Source organism: Babylonia areolata, chromosome 28 (genome assembly GCF_041734735.1).
Source record: "Babylonia areolata isolate BAREFJ2019XMU chromosome 28, ASM4173473v1, whole genome shotgun sequence".
Taxonomy (NCBI): domain Eukaryota; kingdom Metazoa; phylum Mollusca; class Gastropoda; order Neogastropoda; family Buccinidae; genus Babylonia; species Babylonia areolata.
The window spans coordinates 19,883,785-19,896,284 of record NC_134903.1 but is presented as its reverse complement, the minus strand read 5'-3'; the positions used below and the strand labels follow the sequence as shown (position 1 = coordinate 19,896,284).

At 45.6% G+C, this 12,500-nt stretch overlaps 1 protein-coding gene across 1 annotated transcript in view; it reads right to left on the bottom strand.

Annotated features, from left to right (window-relative positions):
* Nucleotides 1-12,500, bottom strand: part of LOC143302004 (uncharacterized) — a 22,207-nt gene that overhangs the window by 8,104 nt on the left and 1,603 nt on the right. The window contains exons 2-4 of the mRNA XM_076616488.1: nucleotides 7,517-7,632; nucleotides 3,701-3,809; nucleotides 2,278-2,304 (exon numbers count right to left, since the gene is read on the bottom strand). Coding sequence (XP_076472603.1) covers nucleotides 2,278-2,304; nucleotides 3,701-3,809; nucleotides 7,517-7,632 — 252 coding nt within the window. The remainder of the gene's footprint in view (nucleotides 1-2,277; nucleotides 2,305-3,700; nucleotides 3,810-7,516; nucleotides 7,633-12,500) is intronic.

Genomic DNA, 12,500 nt, shown 5'->3' with positions numbered 1-12,500 from the left:
ACTCATCAGCATCTGCCCATATATACAGAGGCAAAGCACTGGCCTCCATTAACTGTGAGTGGAGAAGAACAAGAAAACCACAGACAAGCTATGGAGCAGTACGTCGGCCAGTCCAACGTTTGTTCAAGTCAATGCATTAGTTCCTGTGCTATTGCTTCATTTAAAACTGTTCAATTCGAACGCCTTACTTTTGACCTTTAAGTTTCAAAACCGGAATTTGGGATCTTTCATTAATCCTGTCGCCTAAAGCAGCTGTGCGCTAAAAACTGAAAGTAGTAAGTTCTAGCCAATGACGAGATATCTTAAGGGAGTGTAGCACACAGATAGACACACATGCACGCGTGCACACACACACGAGCTTAGCGTTCAGCAGAATAACATGTTCTAAATGAAGAATGACCACCCGTTCAGTTTATATTTTGACAATCTTTGGTGCATTACGGAGCTGCTGGCGATATAGAAATAGTAACATTTCTGAAATCTGAACACTTGCATTGCTGTCAGTGATGGCAAGAAGAGGTCAGTAATGATCAGCGGTAACGAGTTGTGGTCAGCCAATGGTCATGTCAACAAGTCTGAACGCTGCAAAACCGTCACAAAGTAATGCAGTCTGAACACGTAGCAGCTAACAGCGAACAGCTAGATGGTCAGCACTGGTCAGCAGGGCAGCAGCGCAGCCCGCATGTCCTTTTTTATTTGTATTTGTATTTGTATTTCTTTTTATCACAACAGATTTCTCTGTGTGAAATTCGGGCTGCTCTCCCCAGGGAGAGCGCGTCGCTATATTACAGCGCCACCCATTTTTTGTATTTTTTCCCGCGTGCAGTTTTAATTGTTTTTCCTATCGAAGTGGATTTTCCTTCAGAATTTTGCCAGGAACAACCCTTTTGTTGCCGTGGGTTCTTTTACGTGCGCTAAGTGCATGCTGCACACGGGACCTCGGTTTATCGTCTCATCCGAATGACTAGCGCCCAAACCACCACTCAAGGTCTAGTGGAGGGGGAGAAAATATCGGCGGCTGAGACGTGATTCGAACCAGCGCGCTCAGATTTTCTCGCTTCCTAGGCGGACGCATTAACTCTAGGCCATCACTCCACAGATTTAAAAAAAATAAACAGACGTGAGAAAATGACGCAGTAAAAGGACTTATAGGTTGTGGACAGTTGTGTCCAGCAGTGGCCATCAGTCTTTGGGAACATGACCTGGTGGTGCTTAGACCTGTGGGAACAGACATGGGCGTGGGGGTGTGGGGGGGCCGAATTTGGGGTGACCTCAGGGTGAGTCTGAACTCTGAAGGTCAATCGTATGTTCACTTGATGAAGAATAGTTCTGTTTACAGTATTCGTAAACTATGCATTTATATATTTAATGCCCTGAAGATACGACAGGAATTCTGTGACAACAATGATGAAAGTTAGAATTTACTGTGCACGAGAAGCACTTTTGTTCTACAGGTTAAGTTAGTACGTATTTTACATTTTGTTGTGGCTGAGTGATCACCATATTGTGTACTTTTGACCTCTTTCTAGGGGCCGGAGGCCTGGAGATAAGTTTTGTTCTTGTTCTTGTTCTCAGGGTGTCTGCTGACGCTGGTGATAACAGCACAACAAGACAGATGAGGTGATTATTAATGTAACAACTAACTACGTGGAAACTCTTCGTCGCATGTCCTACCTGTATGGAAGTAAAGAGGCAGTTGTACCACTCTTTAGGGAGCACATTATCGGACCCTGGAAACCAAAAATCACAGCAGAACACACACACACACACACACACACACACACACACACACACACACACACACACACACACAGATTACTTAGTTCCAAAAGGCAAGACAATAAGTCTAATCTATGCATCTCACAGCAATAAGGTCAACTATAAGGCATCCACCTAACCGATTTCTGCTGAGTGCATTCCCATCTTACCCAGTAGACCTGGACTTGGTGTCCAACAAGGTTCAGTCCAAAGCCCTCTATTATTTTCCTTATACATAAATGATCTACCTTTATTCTTTAAAACACACTTGGGATAACAATTGACAATAACCTATAATAATAATAATAACAATAACGATAATAATAATAATAATAATAATGGACATTTATATAGCGCATTTCTCCAGAAATACTGCTCAAAGCGCTTTACATTTCATTCCCCACTCCCCGCCTCCCCCATCAATACTCCCCTCCACCACCACCCCCACCCCCACCCACACACACACACGGAAGCGCGTGAAAAACTCACGCAGCTGAACATCGGAACCTTCCCACCCACCTATGAGGCCCTCCAGAAAACGCATCCCTGCAACACGCACACAGGCACACGAACGCACGGACACTCACCAACACCCCGCCACACACACACGGCAAACAGCCTCTCCACAACAAAACATGTACCCAGAACCAGATCACACCAAGATTTAAAAAAAACAAAAAAATGCTGTTACTGCTGTTGGAAAGATGTGTTTTCAGAGTAGACTTAAAAGATTTCAGCGAGGCAGAATGACGCAAATTTTGTGGTAATGTGTTCCACAATGACGGAGCTGGAAAAGAAAAAGATCTTTGACCATGTTGCTTCTTTTTAATAACAGTGAGTTTTAAAAGCCTGGTATCAGAAGCAGAACGAGTTGGAATGTACACTTCAAGGAGGTCAGAGAGGTAGCCAGGACCAGAGCTTGAGAGGGCAGAAAACGTCAGAGCAGAAAGCTTGAATTCAATTCTTTTTGAAACTGGTAACCAGTGAAGAGAGTGGAAGAGAGGAGTAACGTGTTCAATTCTGGATGATCTGAAAATAAGTCGAACAGCATTGTTCTGATCTCTTTGAAGTTTATCAAGTGAAGTTGTTGGAGTGCCGACAAGAAGAGAGTTGCAGAAATCAATCCTAGACAAAACAAACGCACAGACTAATGTTTTGGTTGCTTCCATAGACAGGTAACAGCGAATAGCACTAAGTCTTCGCAATTCAAGATAAGCTGATTATACCTATCTTGGTTAAAACACACAGAAAGTCCAACCAAAACCATCGCTTCGAGGTTATGTCAGCTGAAAAAAAGGAAAAATTTCCTTTCCATACATGCTAGAAAATCATTCTTTTACTCAAACATTCAATCCAATATTGACTGCGCTTCCACACTTTGTGATTTAGCGAGCAATAATTTACTAACACCATTGATCAGTATCCACAAAAGAGCCGTAAAACTAACCATCGACAAATATTCAACATTGACTGAAACTGATTACACACAAATAGGTATCCTTCCACTCAAGGCTAAACTATTATAAAGGACTGTTCATGCACAAAATCCTTCATGGCAACGCTCCATCCTATCTGACAAATAAGTTTAGTTTTAATAATTATCAACATCTTCCATTTACTACGATTTTTTTTAATGTAAATCAGTCCTTGCATATTCAGGGGAGTAGTTATGGAATCATATCCCAGAAACTTTTAAAACCGAATCAAAGTCTCAAAAATTCAAATCTAACTTACACATATACCTAATGAATCTCTCAAAATTGACACCTCTTTATCCTAAAATGTACTGATTATGCTTCAGTACCATTAATGTTTTATGAATGTTGAAAATGATGTTTACTATAAATTCACTCCCCGTGTCCCATCTCTGTCAATCTATCTCTCCTTCTCTCTCTCCTTCTCTTCCTCCCCACCCCCACATCTCCCCTCAGCAGAAACTTACCACACAGCGTGGCGGTGGACACGGAGAAGAAGAGAAACTTGCTGTATAATACAATGACCAGGATGGGGTCTGTCTCCAGCTCCTCCTCAATAAACTTCCATGACCTGGGCTGACAGACGTGACAGACGTTATGCTTTATGATTTTCACACATATTTTTCATCATCTACCAAGCTGGCTCAATGTGCTGGTGATATTGCTATATGGATTCAGACATCCTTGAGGAAAAGGACAAGCCTACATTACATCAATTATGTACAGAAACATTTTCAGGGTGAACTCGATAGACTGAGTAGCTATATACACTCTAATGGTTTTGTGTTTTCTGTAGAAAAAACACATTTTGATCCTCTTTAATAATGGTTATAATCCCAGCAAACTACCACAATCTTTTTAGGGGAGGACGTGAAATATTTTTCAAGTCGGAAATGAAATTTCTTTGGATCCTATTTACTTCAAAACTGAACTGGAAGAAACACATTGATTCAATAGTGACTAAAGCAGTTAAAAGTTTTAATTTCTTAAAAAAATGTAAGTCACTTTCCTTGGGGACAAGACTCCAAAATTCTTTTACATTTAGTGACACTCTCGTAAGATCAAGATTGACCTACGGTCAAGAAATCTCCTTTTCTGCTCCGCCGACGTTTCTAAAGAAGCTGCGAATAATTGACAGTAAAGCTGTGAAACTGGCTTTAGGGGTACCTGTGCATAATAAGACCTCAGAAGCCTATAAGCTTGCGGGTATTCTACCACTAGATGAAATCGGAAAATTAAGTTCTGCTAAATACATTGTGAGATGTACAGCAGGGGATGATTTTGAGGAAATAAATATTAGGTCTGATATTGATTTTTTTTTTAAAGCACAAAATAATTGAAATCTACAAACCATTCACACATATGTGTCAGATATTTTAAATTCTTCAGACATTGATTTACATGATATGGCACCTCGTGTTCTGGTGCCATCTGTCCCTCCCTGGGAGTTAACAAAAGCAAACGTCAACATATGTGCTTCTGACACAACGAAAGGAGAATCTCCACATATAATAGCAGCATCTGTCAGAATTGAATTAGAAGAAAATGTTGATAATCATTTACAAGTTTACACTGATGGTGTCCAGCTTTCGAGAACATTCAGCGCCTGCTGCAGTCTGTAGTTGGCAATTGTGAGGTGTTCTTCCGAGCACCATAGGACAAGATCGTCTGCACAGATGGCTCCCTGGACTTTGCATGGCCAGTAGTACTGGTCTGTGGTCGCTGCCTGCCAACTGGCTCTGTACCTTCCTGTTGGTTTTTTGGGCAAGGTCTTCAGTGGCAAAGGCAAGATCTGGGGTGGTCGTGGTGAGCCATCGGCGAGAGAAGAAGGTTGGTGGGTCTTCTGGGTCATTCAGCAGAAGCAGATTGCTCTCTATCTGCCAGTCCTCCACTTTGGGTTGTGTCGTCTATTCAGGTTGGTCTTGGTCATCTTGATGATTCTTTATTTCATCATGGACTTGTTGTTTTTCTGTCCTCTGACACATTGATGTTGCTGATCTGCTCATAGCTGTCTATGAAGCAGTTTGCTGCCTCTCTCCCTGTGTCCATCTCCTGGTCTTTTTGAAGCGTGACAGGCGCTGACCTTGTCTCTTCGTTGTTCATGGCTTTGGTGAGTTTCCAGAGTTTGTTGCCATCTCTGTCAAGGTTCAGCTTTTCTGTTTTCTCCATCCAGCTTGTTCTTGCAGCTTGGATGTAGGCCTTTCCGTATTGGGCAGTGCAGGCTTTCAGAGTAATGTTGTTTTCTTGTGTTGGGTTGTTTTCAACCTCCTCTCTAGTCCTTGTCACTTCATCTTCAAGCTCCTGTAGCTTTTCTGTCCAATATGGCCTGTAGTTCTTTGCGAGCGCCACGTGGAATTGCCAATGAGGCTGCTTTCAGGATGGCTTGGTTGAAGTTTTTGATGGCTCTGTTGATGTTGTAATCGTCCATTTGTATGGTCTTGCAGTACTCGTCAGAAAGGCCCGCGAACATCTCCCAATCCGCCTTCTTGTAATTCCACCTGGGAAAGGACTTGACATCGCTTGGTGTATACTGCAAATTGATGGCCAGTAGTACTGGTCTGTGGTCGCTGCCTGCCAACTGTCTTTGTACCTTCCTGCTGGTTTTTTGGGCAAGGTCTTCAGTGGCAAAGGCAAGATCTGGGGTGGTCATGGTGAGCCATCAGCGAGAGAAGAAGGTTGGTGGGTCTTCTGAATCATTCAGCAGAAGCAGATTGCTCTCTATCTGCCAGTCCTCCACTTCACTCCTCTTTGGTCATTCTCACTGTAACCCCAACAGTTGAGTGGCTGTTAAAATCACCTACTACCAAGCAGTTTTCTGATAGTATGTCCATTCTCTGTAAAGAGAGCTCTTTATCTTGAGGGCAGTACACACTGAAGATGGTGATTACAGTCTTGTCCACTATAATCTTGATTCCGTGGATTTCAGCTTCCTCATTAGTATCCACTGTAAATTCTGAGGCTGATATACTGTTTTTGACGAGTATCTGCACTCCTCCTTTTGATCTTCCTCTCCGTCCATCTTGAAGGTTTGGTAACCTCTGACTCTGAACCTGTGGTTGGATTTCAGGTGTGTCTCCTGGATACAGGCCACATCGATGTTTTCTGCATACAGTCTTTCAGAAAGTGGAATCTTTTTGTGGCAGACGCCCTCTGCATTCCACTGGAGAATGTTGAGTGGTCTATAGGTTTCTCCGGGGTCCGATGTTGTCGGCCATTTGCAGTTTTCCTCCGCCTCCGAAGCCTGGCTCCTCACAACGGGACAGGGTGACCACCAGTACCATGGGATGGGCCCTTTTGAGGCACAGGGCCCGGCACTCTACTAGCCCGGCGGGACTCCACTGGTAGAGCACCATCTCGAGAAGATTTGAGGTTTTCCATCCATGATGTAAATGCGTTGCACTGCCGTTACGCGCCAGGGACCCAGTACATCCGTCTTCGGCGTTGGTTTTCTTGTCCGAGTTTCCCTCTCGTAGGCGACTTGCCGACCAAGGCTTAAGAGCATCCCCTACCCTGGTTTGTTTCTCCGAGGTTTTCCTTCCCCGGGGCTAGAGGTTTTTATGCGCCTCTTACTCGCATGATGAACCTGTCATAGGACACATGGGGAATTTGATATGGTGTAACAGTGCCACCTGTTACACCGCCCCGTCCTGGTAGAGACATCGCCATTTGGTCCAGGACTGCTCATTCGACCAGGCAAGCCTGACTTACATCGCAGCTAACCCTCGTATCGTTCCCCAATCCGCCACCTGGGGACCCGCCGGGTTGGGGATAGTCGTTGACCACTGACCACTGAGCATTATTGACCACTGCTTACCACTATGGACCATTGACCATCGCTGACCACTGACTACTATTACTGACTGCTGATTACTTTTCACCAATGAATATTATAGCCACTGACCACTGATGAAAACAAACAACTGTTGGCCACTGACCACTGATGACAATCACTGACCACTCCCGATCACCAGTGACCACTGCTGACCACTGACCATCGCTGACCAATACAACCCATTGTGCACTGCTGACCACCACTGACCATTATTGAACACTGACCACTACTGAACACTGACCAACGCTGACCACTGAATACTCCTGACGATTGTTGATGACTACTGACCGCGGACCATCTGCACATGTACACGCTATCACGCTTGTATGCACACACACACACACACACACACACACACACACACACACACACACACGTTCCACATAAACACGTCCGCCCACAATCACTGAGTAGAAAGAGGTTAAAGTGAAGAAAGAAGAAATGCAAACACCTGCAGTCTGTAGGTCAGAGTGTAGAGGCCAGCAAAGAGGAGCAGAGTGGACACGTAGGACTGCGCCAGCGACACAGTGCTCACTCTGTGCTTCTTCAGCTGTTTCACCAGCCGTGCTGCACGCACACAGTATACACCTTTTGACCCACACAGTATACACCGTGCTGCACCCACACAGTATACACCTTTTGACCCACACAGTCTACACCTTTTGACCCACACAGTATACACCGTGCTGTACCCACACAGTATACATCGTGCTGCACCCACACAGTATACACCTTTTGACCCACACAGTATACACCGTGCTGCACCACACAGTATACACCGTGCTGCACCCACACAGTATACACCTTTTGACCCACACAGTGTATACCTTTTGACCCACACAGTATACACCTTTTGACCCACACAGTATACACCGTGCTGCACCCACACAGTATACACCGTGCTGCACCCACACAGTATACACCGTGCTGCACCCACACAGTATACACCGTGCTGCACCCACACAGTATACACCGTGCTGCACCCACACAGTATACACCTTTTGACCCACACAGTATACACCTTTTGACCCACACAGTATACACCTTTTGACCCACACAGTATACACCGTGCTGCACCACACAGTATACACCGTGCTGCACCCACACAGTATACACCTTTTGACCCACACAGTATATACCTTTTGACCCACACAGTATACACCTTTTGACCCACACAGTATACACCGTGCTGCACCCACACAGTCTACACCTTTTGACCCACACAGTACACACCTTTTGACCCACACAGTATACACCGTGCTGCACCCACACAGTATACACCTTTTGACCCACACAGTATACACCTTTTGACCCACACAGTATACACCTTTTGACCCACACAGTATACACCTTTTGACCCACACAGTATACACCGTGCTGCACCCACACAGTATACACCTTTTGACCCACACAGTGTATACCTTTTGACCCACACAGTATACACCTTTTGACCCACACAGTATACACCTTTTGACCCACACAGTATACACTGTGCTGCACCCACACAGTATACACCTTTTGACCCACACAGTATACACCGTGCTGCACCCACACAGTATACACCTTTTGACCCACACAGTATACACCTTTTGACCCACACAGTATACACCGTGCTGCACCCACACAGTATACACCTTTTGACCCACACAGTATACACCTTTTGACCCACACAGTATACACCTTTTGACCCACACAGTATACACCGTGCTGCACGCACACAGTATACACCTTTTGACCCACACAGTATACACCTTTTGACCCACACAGTATACACCGTGCTGCACCCACACAGTATACACCTTTTGACCCACACAGTGTATACCTTTTGACCCACACAGTATACACCTTTTGACCCACACAGTATACACCGTGCTGCACCCACACAGTATACACCTTTTGACCCACACAGTATACACCTTTTGACCCACACAGTATACACCGTGCTGTACCCACACAGTATACACCTTTTGACCCACATAGTATACACCTTTTGACCCACATAGTATACACCGTGCTGCACCCACACAGTATACACCGTGCTGCACCCACACAGTATACACCTTTTGACCCACACAGTGTATACCTTTTGACCCACATAGTATACACCTTTTGACCCACACAGTATACACCGTGCTGTACCCACACAGTATACACCTTTTGACCCACATAGTATACACCTTTTGACCCACATAGTATACACCGTGCTGCACCCACACAGTATACACCGTGCTGCACCCACACAGTATACACCTTTTGACCCATACAGTATACACCTTTTGACCCACACAGTATACACCTTTTGACCCACACAGTATACACCGTGCTGCACCCACACAGTATACACTGTGCTGCACCCATACAGTATACACCTTTTGACCCATACAGTAGACACCTTTTGACCCATACAGTATACACCTTTTGACCCACACAGTATACACCTTTTGACCCACACAGTATACACCGTGCTGCACCCACACAGTATACACCTTTTGACCCACACAGTATACATCTTTTGACCCACACAGTATACACCGTGCTGCACGCACACAGTATACACCTTTTGACCCATACAGTATACACCGTGCTGCACGCACACAGTATACACCTTTTGACCCACACAGTATACACCTTTTGACCCACACAGTATACACCGTGCTGCACCCACACAGTATACACCTTTTGACCCACACAGTATACACCTTTTGTCCCACACAGTATACACCGTGCTGCACCCACACAGTATACACCGTGCTGCACCCACACAGTATACACCTTTTGACCCACACAGTATACACCTTTTGACCCACACAGTATACACCTTTTCACCCACACAGTATACACCGTGCTGCACCCACACAGTATACACCTTTTGACCCACACAGTATACACCGTGCTGGACCACACAGTATACACCTTTTGACCCACACAGTATACACCTTTTGACCCACACAGTAGACACCTTTTGACCCACACAGTATACACCTTTTGACCCACACAGTATACATCTTTTGACCCACACAGTATACACCTTTTGACCCACACAGTAGACACCTTTTGACCCACACAGTATACATCTTTTGACCCACACAGTATACACCGTGCTGCACCCACACAGTATACACCTTTTGACCCACACAGTATACACCGTGCTGCACCCACACAGTATACACCGTGCTGCACCCACACAGTATACACCTTTTGACCCACACAGTATACACCGTGCTGTACCCACACAGTATACACCGTGCTGCACCCACACAGTATACACCTTTTGACCCACACAGTATACACCGTGCTGCACCCACACAGTATACATCTTTTGACCCACACAGTATACACCGTGCTGCACCCACACAGTATACACCTTTTGACCCACACAGTGTATACCTTTTGACCCACACAGTAGACACCTTTTGACCCACACAGTGTATACCTTTTGACCCACACAGTATACACCTTTTGACCCACACAGTATACACTGTGCTGCACCCACACAGTATACACCTTTTGACCCACACAGTATACACTGTGCTGCACCCACACAGTATACACCTTTTGACCCACACAGTATTACACCTTTTGACCCACACAGTATACACCTTTTGACCCACACAGTATACACCGTGCTGCACCCACACAGTATACACCTTTTGACCCACACAGTATACACCTTTTGACCCACACAGTATACACCGTGCTGCACCCACACAGTATACACCTTTTGACCCACACAGTATACACCTTTTGACCCACACAGTATACACCGTGCTGCACCCACACAGTATACACCTTTTGACCCACACAGTATACACCATGCTGCACCCACACAGTATACACCTTTTGACCCACACAGTATACACTGTGCTGCACCCACCCAGTATACACCTTTTAACCCACACAGTATACACCGTGCTGCACCCACACAGTATACACCTTTTGACCCACACAGTATACAACTTTTGACCCACACAGTATACACCATGCTGCACCCAAACAGTATACACCTTTTGACCCACACAGTATACACCTTTTGACCCACACAGTATACACCTTTTGACCCGTACAGTATACACCGTGCTGCACGCACACAGTATACACCTTTTGACCCACACAGTATACACCGTGCTGCACGCACACAGTATACACCGTGCTGCACCCACACAGTATACACCTTTTGACCCACACAGTATACACCGTGCTGCACCCACACAGTATACACCTTTTGACCCACACAGTATACACCGTGCTGCACCCACACAGTATACACCTTTTGACCCACACAGTATACACCGTGCTGCACCCACACAGTATACACCTTTTGACCCACACAGTGTATACCTTTTGACCCACACAGTAGACACCTTTTGACCCACACAGTGTATACCTTTTGACCCACACAGTATACACCTTTTGACCCACACAGTATACACTGTGCTGCACCCACACAGTATACACCTTTTGACCCACACAGTATACACTGTGCTGCACCCACACAGTATACACCTTTTGACCCACACAGTATTACACCTTTTGACCCACACAGTATACACCTTTTGACCCACACAGTATACACCGTGCTGCACCCACACAGTATACACCTTTTGACCCACACAGTATACACCTTTTGACCCACACAGTATACACCGTGCTGCACCCACACAGTATACACCTTTTGACCCACACAGTATACACCTTTTGACCCACACAGTATACACCGTGCTGCACCCACACAGTATACACCTTTTGACCCACACAGTATACACCATGCTGCACCCACACAGTATACACCTTTTGACCCACACAGTATACACTGTGCTGCACCCACCCAGTATACACCTTTTAACCCACACAGTATACACCGTGCTGCACCCACACAGTATACACCTTTTGACCCACACAGTATACAACTTTTGACCCACACAGTATACACCATGCTGCACCCAAACAGTATACACCTTTTGACCCACACAGTATACACCTTTTGACCCACACAGTATACACCTTTTGACCCGTACAGTATACACCGTGCTGCACGCACACAGTATACACCTTTTGACCCACACAGTATACACCGTGCTGCACGCACACAGTATACACCGTGCTGCACCCACACAGTATACACCTTTTGACCCACACAGTATACACCGTGCTGCACGCACACAGTATACACCTTTTGACCCACACAGTATACACCGTGCTGCACGCACACAGTATACACCTTTTGACCCACACAGTATACACCGTGCTGCACCCACACAGTAGACATCGTGCTGCACGCACACAGTATACACCTTTTGACCCACACAGTATACACCTTGTGACCCACACAGTATACACCGTGCTGCACCCACACAGTATACACCTTTTGACCCACACAGTATACACCTTTTGACCCACACAGTATACACCTTTTGACCCACACAGTATACACCTTT